The sequence below is a fragment of the Penicillium verhagenii genome (assembly GCF_028828195.1).
Source record: "Penicillium verhagenii strain IBT 33310 chromosome Unknown utg000005l_segment0_segment0, whole genome shotgun sequence".
Taxonomy (NCBI): Eukaryota; Fungi; Ascomycota; class Eurotiomycetes; order Eurotiales; family Aspergillaceae; genus Penicillium; species Penicillium verhagenii.
Genome location: NW_026643169.1, coordinates 2,660,911 through 2,673,913, shown reverse-complemented (window position 1 = coordinate 2,673,913; position 13,003 = coordinate 2,660,911). Strand labels below are relative to the sequence as shown.

The 13,003-nt window shown below is 47.2% G+C and overlaps 3 protein-coding genes across 3 annotated transcripts; all 3 read right to left on the bottom strand.

Moving 5' to 3' along the window:
- Positions 1 to 1,318: 1,318 nt before the first annotated feature.
- N7466_004519 (uncharacterized protein) lies at positions 1,319 to 2,836 on the bottom strand (the record flags this gene model as incomplete). Its single annotated transcript, XM_057163916.1, has 1 exon — positions 1,319 to 2,836. One exon carries the CDS (start codon positions 2,834 to 2,836, stop codon positions 1,319 to 1,321), a length of 1,518 nt encoding a protein of 505 aa, XP_057022597.1.
- Positions 2,837 to 3,623: 787 nt separating this feature from the next.
- Positions 3,624 to 10,199, bottom strand: atg2 (uncharacterized protein; the record flags this gene model as incomplete). The annotated part of the gene is made up of 4 exons (XM_057163915.1): positions 3,624 to 3,641; positions 3,694 to 4,623; positions 4,676 to 9,880; positions 10,038 to 10,199. The coding sequence occupies 4 exons, from the start codon at positions 10,197 to 10,199 to the stop codon at positions 3,624 to 3,626; spliced, it is 6,315 nt and encodes a 2,104-aa protein (XP_057022596.1).
- Positions 10,200 to 10,736: 537 nt separating this feature from the next.
- Positions 10,737 to 12,517, bottom strand: N7466_004517 (putative CECR1 family adenosine deaminase; the record flags this gene model as incomplete). Its single annotated transcript, XM_057163914.1, has 2 exons — positions 10,737 to 12,334; positions 12,394 to 12,517. 2 exons carry the CDS (start codon positions 12,515 to 12,517, stop codon positions 10,737 to 10,739), a joined length of 1,722 nt encoding a protein of 573 aa, XP_057022595.1.
- Positions 12,518 to 13,003: the final 486 nt, after the last annotated feature.

Here is a 13,003-nt window from a genome sequence, read left to right as displayed (position 1 = left end):
CTTTGTCATCAGGGCTGAAAGAGGGCGATGACTTGGGCAGGAAATTTTCAAAAACCCTTTTCACTTGGTTGGCTTGGATTGATCCAAGTGGGCATGTGGCGGACCAGAGAAAATCCCTGCACGTACAAATGGTGATGCAGATGTGGATCCTCAACACCATCAGGGACTCGTCAATTACTATATGGGGAATCTCGTGTGCGATGATCCAATCCATGGATCATTCAGCCAAAAAACTCACGACTTCGTACCTGAGCAAGTGCATGATTCATGATTCGGGAGATATCATCCAAGGGGTAAAGAAGAAAAAGAAAAGAAGAAAAGAAATGGGTGCTCCAATTGCAATTGGCCCCCGTGATCGGCGTACAGAACTCTCTGCGCCCCTGCAGTGGCGTATAATCCAGTCAACGTTCAATGTTCAATGATTTCCGATTTATTTTTATATGCACATTTCAATCATAATGCTTATGTACTAGTACTTACTTTAATACTAGTTTAACCGACCCGTTACTGATTTGACTCCATTGGCAAAAGTAGATTTTCTTACCTCGGGCGTTCAGGAACATAAGGAAATGGGTGGATTTGCCACTCTATGCCATTCAAGACAGTAGATCCGATAGCTATTTTTGTTGTAAATTACCCCTATCGAATAATCTACCTTGGTACTTTCCAGCATTATCCAACTAATTTTCAAGGCATGCAATATCGAAATCAAGGCGTTTGAAGAATCAAATGATCGACATAAAAATCTGCATACCCAAGTGCGTGGCTATGTATATATCCATCTATACATATGTACACGTTACAAAAATCTTGCTCAACATTCATGGATCCATGGAACGATGGATTTGAACTTCTTTGAAACCAGTTGACATTCAATATTTGAGCGATCAGCACATGTGCATCAATTGATTATTGAATTCAACTTGGAAGACCCAATATGTAGAGAATATCTGACTTCCTTCGCACTCTCCTTCCGTTTTAGTCCCCACCCCTCGCCGCTTTTCCGCCCGGAGTAGAACCAACCAATCATATGTATCGTGTTTCAATGTTAAGTAGGTATGTATATACTACTACCTATTGATGAGAATGATTCAAAGACTATTTTTGAAGCATTTGAACCTAGCCGTGCGTATGACCAAAGACCGTGTGGACCTAGCACTGGTTCTGCGCAAGCAACAATCTTGGAATAATTTAAAATATTTCATTGTCGAGCGCCATAGACACCTCGTTCATATGGAACGGAAAAATTCTACCTATGATCTTCAAATGTTCAAAGTCCACATGCACGGAGGTAAATGCATAAAGAGGGCAATGTCATTCAATGTCTTAGCCCACTGAAGTTGATCCTGCTTGTCGCTGGGAGCCGGGGATTACCAAATCCTGGCCTATGCCACATCTCCACCCGAAGCTGCGTGACCCATTGCTTGAAAGTTATACTCGTCTTCTGAGTATCAAAGCATAAAGATCGTACCAGGGAAGAAAGCCGTGAATCCCGTTGTCCGTGTTGCAAACGCAAAGGATCTATCAACCTGATATCCCTTCCACGGTAACCAAGATCAGACAGCCGGACGAAATGCAGGTCGAGTTGATCTGCCCAGGATTGAAAAACCCGCTCCCAGAGACCCTTGATCTCATTTTTGACCTCGATAGACAATGAAGTGTACCAGGTCCCCGGATCTCCACTCATGACTTCTAAGTCTGGGGCTGCGGTGATTGGATCGGTTAGACTGACCAAGTTCATGCTCAGTCGTCTCAGAGTAGGAGCTGCTGTGCGAAGAAATACTCTGAGAGTTTCTGTTCTCACTTCGATAGAATAAAGACTCAGTTCCTTTAGCTGAGAGAACTGAATACTCTGGGAGAGATTCTGAAAGTAGTGAGCGGACAATTCCTCACTGGGACTCCACTGGGCAAAGGTTAGAGTTTTCAGAGTCGACGCAACTCTGGCCAGAATCTTGAGAAGATATTTGAACGTCGCCTCATTGAATACCTCGAACTTGTAATCTGCCAAACGAATGCTCAGATGTAGAGTCACCAGATCTGATAAAAGCGGAAGCAGTCTTTCATAGTCTGATTTTGACAGTTCAAAGAATTTCAACTTCATGCCGCAAGTCTGATTAGCGCAAGTGTGGAGGGCTTGAACTTTTCGGCCAGATTTAACGATGGCCTTCAGCAGATGTGAGAATGTTAAAGCGTGAAGAATAGAGAAGTCTTGATGCCGTGGATGACATACTGGCCAATCCCTGTAGTTTCTGACACCGCAAAATGTGCTCTTGAATTTGCGTAGGCCCAGACAGCTAAAGTCTATCGGGACACTGAGGAGCAAGCTTGTATCGAAACTTTGAACCCCAACGCTCGTAAGGTTTTCAAGACATGGAAGGCATTTTTCAAGGGTCTTCGAGAGTCCTGAACCTTGAAGATTCAGAATGTGTTCTCGTATTTGAGCTTTGTAAAGTCCATAGACAAACTCAAGCATACACCCAAATTGATACATTTCTTCCTCTGTCGGTAATTGTCCTAATGTCGAACGATAATCCTCGGGGTCCACCTCTATGAGTTTTGCCTTATCCACTTTTGAATAGCCTTCGAACAGGTTCGGGATGATCCAAACTTCTTTGACTGAACCACGAAGGACTTCACTGCCTGCAATCCCTTCCAGGTGTTTGAGGCCTTCACGTGTGAGAATGATTGAGATTTTTTTGAAGTAACGTGACGTGTAGGCTTCCAGTGTGTTGGCAAAAATTTGGTGGCAAGTGCCTCTGAACTTGCCCCATTCTCCAGGCTCCAGAAAGTCACAGATCCGAGTCAAAAGCTCTGAAGGTAAACTTGTGATTGACATATTGGGTGGGGTCAAGGGTTGGGCCATGGTAGAATTGGCTACCTTCGAGTTATTAGGGCCTATCTGTGGCTTTTGAGAAGGGTTAGTTTTGGTGCTGATATCCCCGAGAAGGATTCTTGATACCTGTGTGAAGGCCCGGCGCCTGACCTTAGAGGTCAAATATTATCACGAATTGCAAAGGATATTCAATGAGATTGAGAAGAAGCTTCAGGTCTGGTTTCTGGAGAGAATGGTGACAGGTACAGCCCAAAACGCGTTCTCAGGAAACAATTTGAACACCTTCAAGACAGTGAAAGAACTTCCAGAAGGTTGGAGAGGAGATAAAGAAGGCCCAGAACGCGTTTCTCACATGTGCAGAAAACAAACCACCTTCAAATGTTGGTAGTGACTCCCAGTCGCGTCCAGATGTCAGGATCTATAAATATATAAATAGAATATTCTAAAGCTATCCGCGTCTACTGTGTAGACCCTGTTTCACGTGCAAGAGGAAGCATTGAATGTATCTTGCGCATCCCATATGGTATGTAAAAAGGTTACAAAGGGATGGCCAGCACAAAAACTAATAAAATATTCACAATTCCAAACTCCCATATCATGCATTTGTAGTAGCAATTTTACATGCATTGTCATATCAGTCCAACGGTGGTATCATCGCAGTAAAGAATGGAGTATAGTATCTACGAGTCAAAAAAAAAATAGAAAATAAGCAAATAAGCAAATAAGCAAATACAACATGTGGGGAAAGAAAATTCATCTCAGTGGGTAATTCCACTCCAGATCATAAATCTCAGTGACGTTTATATTTCTAAACGAATATTAGCATTGTAATTTTGGAATGTTTTGAGGCCACCACTTACATCTTCCATTCTGCGCCTGTTGCTTGGATCCAATGTATTGCCTGCACCAAGAAGGGTTTGCCCCACTGCTTTGGAAACTCCGATTGCAGGTCGGAGAATAACAGTCGGTGCACGTTTCCAGACAGCTTTGGCGGCTGCTTTCGCGCTACCACTTTCTACAACTTCTCCTGGTACGGCGACGATAGCATCACGGGCCAAGAGAAGATCGCGCTCTAGGCCACGGAAAGCACCACGTAGACCTTGGACTACGCCAATTGGTTGGTCAGCATAGAGGGAGATCTTCTTTGCCTCTTCTTCGTCTTCTCGGTCTTCCTCGGTAGAAGCTGAGGGGACAGTGGGCGACGTGAGGAGGTCTTCTGCACCCTGTAACACGGTCTGTGTGCCGATTGCAAGTTTGGCTCCCAGTTTCACCAATTCGTTTGATGTGGTCTTCGCAAATGCCAGCGCTCCTTTCTGGATACTGCGTACAATGCGCCCATCCTTTCGATATTCGCGCATCGGGACGACAACCAGGTCCTTCACGCCCCCGCCCACATTGACCAAAGAACGAATCGGCGCGAGGCCAGCGAGAACACCGGGTAGCTGATTACGCTTGACATCCGGCATCCAGATGTCATTGAGGGTGTTGCCAAGGCGGTCGAAGCCAGACACACCGTAGATGATGACATGTCGTAGTACCATGTCAGAGCCATCAAGTACAAAAAAGTTCATGAACTCAGTCGTGCGACCAGATCGGAGTCCGGCATAATCAACTCTCTTTGGCTTGAAATCTAGCTTGACCTGGATGGCGTTGACCTCCACTCGTTGTAAGAATGGTATATCTCCTGGGGTGCTAGATGGTTCGACGGATTCATCTCTGAATTCAAAGAATCGACTCATGAACTCCAAAGCATCCTGGTCAACAATCAAGCGAATCGGCAGAACCGTGGCCTGTAAAACAATTAGAAATGACAAAATAGGTATCAAATCACCGAAGCCTTACCTTGAGAACAATCTCAGAGGCCGCAAGTTCTGGAACGGGTTTCACGGTAAGAATTTCTAGGTGAACCATGCTAGTTCCACTTTCCCTCTCTCCTGCCTCATGCATATAAGTCGCAAATTTCTTCCAAGTAGATGTAGGCACATGGTCAAAGATTTCCAGGTCCCTGACCCGAACATCTAGAGAGCTTTGGGTCTCCCCAGAGCCAGGCGGAAACACAACCAAATCAGCACAGACACCTTTCAGCTCAAACGTCATCTTGTGTTGTTTGCTCCGGTTCAGGCGTAGCTTCTTCTCCCTCTCTGATGTGGGTCGACCTTGGCGGCCAGTAGCTCCAGTGACCGTCGTCGTTGTGGCATAGCTTCCAGTTTCACTCGCAAGATCGTTAATATCCCGATTAATTTCACGGTGAAGCTCCCGTGGATCCTTGTTCGCCGGAATACCAATGTAGATCGAGTTGAAGAGAAAGTCACCAATGACTGATTCTTCTTCATCTTCAGCATCAGGTGACATTCGAGAAGCTCGTGCTCTTCGCTCCGTCGCTTTGGTCTCAACATCCTTGACAGCTCTGGAAATGGTATCTCGAGTCCGTTGCCAGTCATAGCCATCAAACAGATTCCAGATGACATGCATATCTCGCACTCTTACCCGAAGAGGACTGCGCTGCAGCTTATGATCATTGGAAAGACCGTATGTATTGTGGGTTGAGTCCCATCGATGCGCTGTGCCACCTACAGCAGACTGCTTGGCAAAATGATCCTCTTGGAAATCCAACTCCGTGATGCTTGACGAGATTTGATACTGAGAATGAAAGCTGTCTAGGAGGTCATTCGCATCGAAGGCCCCGGGACTCCCAGTTGCCTTCTGTGTGTTAGGGTAGAAATCACTGACGTATTCAAGTTCATCGCTGAGGTGACCTTCTGAGTCGGTTTCATCGAAGCCAGCTTCCGTCTCGCTATGTGTCTTAGTTGGCAAGCTATCGTCTGCTGAGAAAGCGTCACCTGTAAATGAAGCGAGCATGTCCTGGAGTGGCATAACTTCCGTTCTATACTTGGCAGTGACGCTCGGCGGCGTGGGGGGCTGCAGTCCGTTTAGAATAGCAACGAGAGTTTGCGTGGAATCAGCACATGTATCCAGTATCAGCAGATCGTCCCTCAGCTCGACATCCAGCGACTTCGTTCCGTCTGCTGCAAGTTGCATGACTTTCACAACAGCCGTTGCGGAGGAAATAGTCGTCACAGGAACATAGCCCTCGTTTATGTATGCCTGGACTTGGTTGCTTTGGATGACGGCCGATCGACGTTGGTGGAGATTGTCAGCCAAACCCACATTTGACACATCATCTATTATCATAACAGATGCCTTTCTGATGTCAAGTAAGGCTTCAGTTGACTCTTGACTGTGCATAGTAGCAGTGAACTTTGAATTGGAAAGGACAACAAGTCCTTTAGATGGGGAATTGCGTGGGTTCAGCCCAATAACGCAGTCTCTAAATACAACCGCGATTTTCGTTGCCTTAACGGACGCTTTGGGTGTGTCTGATTGTGATGGAGAAAGACCAGGAATCTTTGTTGATCGAGTGGACTGCTCTGCAAGATTGGCGATTGAGTTCGCCATCTCGCCAGCCAAATCTCCACCCGTGCTGTCGCGACCAAGTCCGAGGAATGCCATAATCGAGGGGATTGTGTACTCGAGACGCAGGTGATGCAGCTTGATTTTGAAAGTAGGGTCCATTTCATCGGGAATGAATCGAGCCATAAGAACGGGAGGTTGCGGCTGAATTGGAGTCTGATCTCTGTCGGGTAATAATGCGTCGCCCATGAGCTCTTCATCATCATTTCGAATGAGTCTTATTGCACCGATCTGAGTAGCAATGAGAGATGGCATGCTGATCCAGGCAGCCTCGGCGTTGGCAATATGGGCATTGATGTATCCAACATCTCCGCCTACATCGACTTGAAGGTCAAATTCACGAACTAGAGAGAGGGTCAAAATCCCCGGCCGATCATCCTCGGGTAGATATTTCGTGACTGTGGACAGTCGGCTAAGCTCTGACATGAGGAATGGCAAAGGGGCTAAGCCATCAATACTAGACACGACCGTCTTCATTCCACCTACTGTGGTGCGAAGAACAGACCCCTGTCGTCTTTGCCGCAAAAGCGTATCAACCATGATATCGTCTTCATCGTCATATTTATCCTGAGACGGAGTGATAAGGGTCAAGAGACGATCGAGATCAACTTCTTTGGGTGCAAAGAGAAACTCAACCCGAATGTTATTCAGAGTCACTTTGACCGGGGCGTCAGAGAAATCATCAAGTGGAAGTGGTCCAATCAATTGCGCCTTGTCGATTTGGGCACCGATCCCCTCAAATCTGCTAACAATCTTCACGGCAGTTGTGCTGAGGTTCAGGTAATGAGTCTCGCCAGTAACGTCGAGGACAACGCCACCGAGCCGTGCATTAACCTTCATTTGGGAAGAAGACTGCTGCTCTTTCTCGGGCGCATGGCTGGGGGTCTCAAAGTGAACACCGCGCGGGCGTTTCTTTGGAGGCTTGTGGCCGCCTTTCATGGTGGAGGTCGACGATATAGAACTTCCCAATTCCAGAATGGTGCTTAATCCACCCATCCAACCTAGAACCTCTTCCAGGCGTTGAATATTGAGATTGAGATAGATGGGAAGGGTGATAATATCAATTTTACTGGAGTCTGTCATCTTCGTCATCGAAAAGGAGATGTCGCCTTGGGATGGTGTTGCGAGGTCTCTGGTAGATTCGCGCATTCTCAAAGACTCGTTAAATGATACAAGATCATCCGAGGCAAAACCAAAGGTGAATTTAGAGATGCCAAGGTGGAAGTTAGTTCGCTTTTCATCCGCCGACAAATTTGCTCTCAATCCAGATGCGTTTATTTGAAGAACAATTTCTTCCATGTTGGTGTATGGTCGCGGTGGAGAGGAAATATCATTGCCGATTGAATGCGGATATCCTGGCACATGCTCCACGAACTTGATAGAAAGATCGTGGATTGTCAAATCCAAGGGCAGACGCGGGGAAGACTGATCTTCTACGAGTGGCTCTTTGGGTTGGTCCTTGCCTGCTCCATCGTTCATTTGCAATATCCTCTGGCCTGCCTTGATCAAAAGCCAACCAGTGGCTATATCAAAGTGTGTAATGATTGAAGAAACTTCAACTTCCAATCTTTGAAGATGATCATCAACATTTGCATTCACTTGGTCGGAGCGACCCGCCTCGGTGAATGCAGGAGACTCAGTCGGGGCTCTTTGAAACCTAGACGAAGCATATGTCTTAGAAGCAAACATGCTCTCTTCGACGCCATATGCAAGATCTTGAGAATCGCCATCTGCGCTTTCGAAAGATGCCCGCGTTGGTGTATAGTCGCCAGTCTCTTCTTCACTTGCAGCAGAAGGGAGCCAAACTCGCAATTTGTCAATGTTGAGAATAGGCTTTTTGATCTCACTGGTCCTATGTAGGACAGGCGAAGATGGGGTGGAATCTCTATCAGACAGTCTGGACTTTGATTGTGTCTGGTCTCCAACGGTCCGCTGTTCATCAAAATAAGAATCTGATGGAGCGGTCAGTCTGGGGGTGGATGCCGTTGTCTCGTCCTGGAAGTCTTGGCTAGAATCCATGCTGTGTGGTTTCCTGGACTCTGGATGTTGCATGGAGTTGGGTTTTGACTGCTCTCCAGCATCAAATGAGTCCCACGCGCCCGGCATGTTTGGCATAAAACTATGTGCAGTGCCTTGACTCAGAGCACTCATATATAAACTTTGTGCTTCATCATGAGAAAAGTACTTAGATTCGAGAAGTTCTGCATCGGGAGTTGCAGACTCCGAGACTCCGTCTTCAGATTCAGAGGATGAGGATGAGGCAGACACCCGAGAAGAGTTTTGTGGCTTGGCTGTTACCTCTGGGATCCCTTCCTCCAAATGAGAAGACCAGTGCGTTGACTCAGCCATGCCACTCGCCGCCGGTTTCTGCTGGTTTGCCTGTGATAAATCGGAAACTTGGTATTCCGTTTGAACTTCTAGGTGGGGTTCAGAGTGTGCAAGTTTGACATGCGAATGCTCTGCTGCCTCTTGGTTGGCGTTTAATGGATGTCGAAGAAGGATAGAGCTACCCGGAGACGCATCTACGTGGTGATCGGAATGTCCCATTTCAGGTGATTCTACATCAAAGTCATCGAAATGAGCATCAATGACCGAATCCAAATATCCGGGATTGTCTGAAAAGGGATCATGATTCCCAAAAACTTGAGAGTCATCGGGGAAATGGTCAAATCGGTGATCCGCTTCTGAATCTGCGTCTGAAAAGCGTCCATCGTGAGAGAATACGGCCGATGTGTCCAATTCATTATCGGGAATGCTAGCCTGGCTAAATTCAGGCCGGGGGTCAAAGATAGTTGACCGCGTCATGGCAAGCGCCGACTCTGATCCAGGGGAATCCAATAAAGGTGGTGAGGGTGCTCTGCTTGATGTCTGGCTCTCCTTAGACTGCATTGTAGTTGCCGGAGATGTAGGTGCGGTAAATCGCGAATAGTTTGCAAACACCACTGGATCCGATACAAGGCCAACGCTGATATTAGCAAGCGATATTAGTCGCTTCCCCTCTCGAAGTGGTGTATGATTATCCGAGCTAGCGGTGACTCCAGAAACCCCATGAACATCGATCTCCCCCACACTCAGAAACCCTGCGACAAGATCCGGCCTGTCCTCGGGCTGTCTCTTGGAGGGAGCATCTTGCTTTAGCTCCATATCTAGACGCACAGAGACGTCTTTGATACTTAACTGAAACCGATCGGCCACTCCTTTCAAGAAGCCCGCGACAAAGCTCGGTAATGAAAGTGTATCGTTTCCGAGCCCAAGCTCCTCCTCCTCTTCTTCCTCGGCAAACAAAGAGCTGCGTTGGAAGACATGAGATTGTGATGAAAGAGCGGCTTGAAGCTCCTCTTTTTCCTCCTGGGGTTCGGCTTCCAGAAATGACTCGGCGAGATGAGATGGGGTCGGTAGAGTCTGTTCCTCTCCGAGCCCGTGCACCCCCTGAGCAGTCAAAGATTGGGACTTGGACTTCTCATGCCTCGCTGTTGGAGGTTCATCTGGCAAGCAGCGCAGGTGCACATTGATGCCGTTGATCTCGCATATTATCCCGCTACTGTAGATGTCCGCTGGAACGGTTATCCTTAGAAACTGTATCCGAGCACTGAGCAGTTCACATGTCGGAGGAAGGTTGAGTAAAATCGCTAGTTTCTGTTGATAGATTCGAGATGTGAGTAATCGATGTTCTGGTAGTATGACAGGGGTGATCGACATCCCCCGCGTCCTCAAGGTGGTGTTTTCTACTCACCTCCAACTTCAAGCCAATGTCTCTTAGCTCCACGGTACTCCGCTGCCCCCAGCGGATACCCAGGTTATCAAGGTCCAAGGCCTCGGTGTCAACGAGCCCAAGGCGGGATAAGGCATATTTGAGAAGTCGCTTTTGAAAGAATGATGGTAAAAAGTACGCCATTTTTGGGAGCGTCGGATCGCTCAGTCATGCAGAAATAGGTATCATCGAGTAAGAGACATTATAAGCGATAGAACGAAGGTTGAGACGCTGTCCCCCCGAGGGAGTTGAAGAGTAGAGAGTTCAATGACGTGCGGAGTGGGAGTGGGCAGCTGATAAAGGCGATAAGTGATCGGCCCAGTCAGGCGGCTCCACAAGGACCACAACTAAATAACTAGTACGTGTAAACAAGATAATGGTTCCAAAATGTCTGAATATTCGGCTTTGCCCCGCTCATGCCTATCATTTATTCAAGCATTCCGAGGTCCGCAGATTCGAGATCTGTGCTCTTTCAATCTACCTGGAGGGGCGATCATACGTGCTTTAGTTGCCTTGGTGCCTGCCCAAGTGGGTATGATGACTAACTAGCTTTGTTTCTTAAGGCTACCCAGGTACGCCGATCTCTGTTTAGTTCTTTGGTTCGATCATTCAATACATCTAGTCTTTTCTTTTGATCCAGATAATTTTCTTGATAAACAGATTAGAAGAAGTATTCTATTTTCAATCATCGTCATCAAACTCCGCAAACTCCATCACCACCCACTCACAAAACTTCTCAAACTCCGAGTACCATTCTCGTAGACGAGCAGCCTTGATTCCCTCGCCCAGGATTCCATCTTCCACCTCGGCTTTCCACTCAGGGGTCGTTTGATCTTCATAGCAACTCCACCGAATTGAATTCTGTACCATCATTGCCAGTCCCGCAAGGTCGACGTTTTGGAGGCCTTGCATGACCTGCCAGAAATCATGTGTCAATCCGTTCTTCCCGTGACCAAGAATAGCAGGGTCATCATTGCAGAGAGAGACAGGAACTCCCCGAGACAACATGGCCGGTAGGGGATGAGACTTAATGGAGCTCGTAAGTCGGAGGATCTCATTGGAGATCGGGCAACACTCGACTAAAATGTTCTTTTCCTTGACCAAGTCGATGAGGAGTGGGTGTTTATATAAAGAGTACCCATGTCCAATTCTTCTTGTTCCCAGCAAAATTGCATCAAAAAGATTGTGATCTGTTTCATCACCATCTCCTAGAGTTTCACCGGCATGGAAAAAGAACGGGATGTCTTCTCCCTCCTCCGCGCAGCGCTTTTTGAACCAAAATAGCAGCGGTACAAGATCCACTAGAGGTCTGCCGTCATCCTCTTGGCCAACCAAATCATATCCACAGATCAGATCCGGGAAAGACTGCTTCATGGCGATACACTTTTTCATATCTTCAACGATATCTGCATTCGGGAGTCTTCGCAAGCTGCACCAGATGATTCGTGCTTCATAAAACTTCTTTCCTTCATCGGAGTTCTTGAATAGATTCACCTCTTCCTCAAATACCCGAAGGAATTCTTCATTGTCTGTTTCAGGATCATTACTCCCTTCTTTTCGGTAGGGAATGAACAACACAATACGAAACTCGACATAACGGATACCATCGGCGGCAAGTTGCCCCAACATGCGACGTAGACACGCTCGGAAAATTGGTTCATACATCAAAATGGAGTTGATGACACCGAAAGTTCGTTTGAAGATGTCCCAAATCGCATCAACTCCGTGGTGGTGTTGGTATGAGTGCTCTGGCATGAGCATGCATCGACTCTTAACCCATTCCCGGAACCCCGCCTCTCCACCATTAGGGAATGAAGCCGCTGCGGCTTGGATAGGAATGAGTGTTGAAGCTTCATACTTCTCAGACCACATAGCGGTCTTGCCAGAGGCGGTCTGAGACTGAGGTGAAAACTGGAATCCGAAAGGTGCAGTCTCGTAATCTTTGGAAGTAATCAGCGGGGCTGGTGCCGAGATGTGCATCCCAGGTGTTGAAAACGCCTGGTCAATCAAGAAGTCGATGTCGAACATCGCATCCATGTGGGCGTGCAGGAGCGATCCCTTGGGCATTTTCTCCACAATTTTCCACAAGTTAGTCTTCTCCATGCGACCCTTGGCATGGTGGAACATGACGCCTGGGTAGAGTATCTCGTCTGACTGGTGGGCCGTCGCTTCATCTAACCCTTGTGTCCATATCTCATTCTGCTCACGAGCCCGGATCTGGGAGACAATTTTGCAAGCTCGTGCAGCAATGGGAGACAAAGTCTTCCGGAATGTTGCGTCTGGATGCGCTAGTTAGGTTATCTTCTGTTGGCGGTGTCAATTTCATCAACAAACATACCGTGACGCCTTTTGTGTTCCTCTGCGATAAGGGCATCGCGCCCCTTGAGGTACTTCTGGATGAATGGGTCCTCCACCTGAGGAACCCCTTCCTCCAGCTCCCAGTCTGCATTATCGTTGGCCATATCTTTTTTCTATTATTGGTGGGCGACTGTTGTTGGTGATCAGTATTGCGAGGGATAAGTCGAAGAGGGGTGCTCGAGCCTCGGAGCCTCGACCCCACGGGCCCACATACCGCTTTCGGCCGATGATAAGCCGACGCTGCACCCAAGTATACTTACTCGGTTAGTAACTTGGTATACCAAAATATCTACCTGACTATTCACTACTATCTGCTGGGACTTTCAATTTATTCTTTGTTTCTGAATCTCCAGCTCCTACCACGAAGTTTGGCCACTTGACGTTGTGAGTTAGAGACTCATAGTCCTTGCTTGTAACATGTGCTGCATCCACCTCCCGGGCCTTTTGGATAGTATACTCGCTAACTTTACTTAGAATTTGTTGTTTTAACCACTAACGAGATTATAGAATTCAAGGAAGAGCGCAACTGAGAACTTTCTTCAAAAAAAGCATCTTAAGATTCAGTACAAATGTATTGAGGAAAATAATGT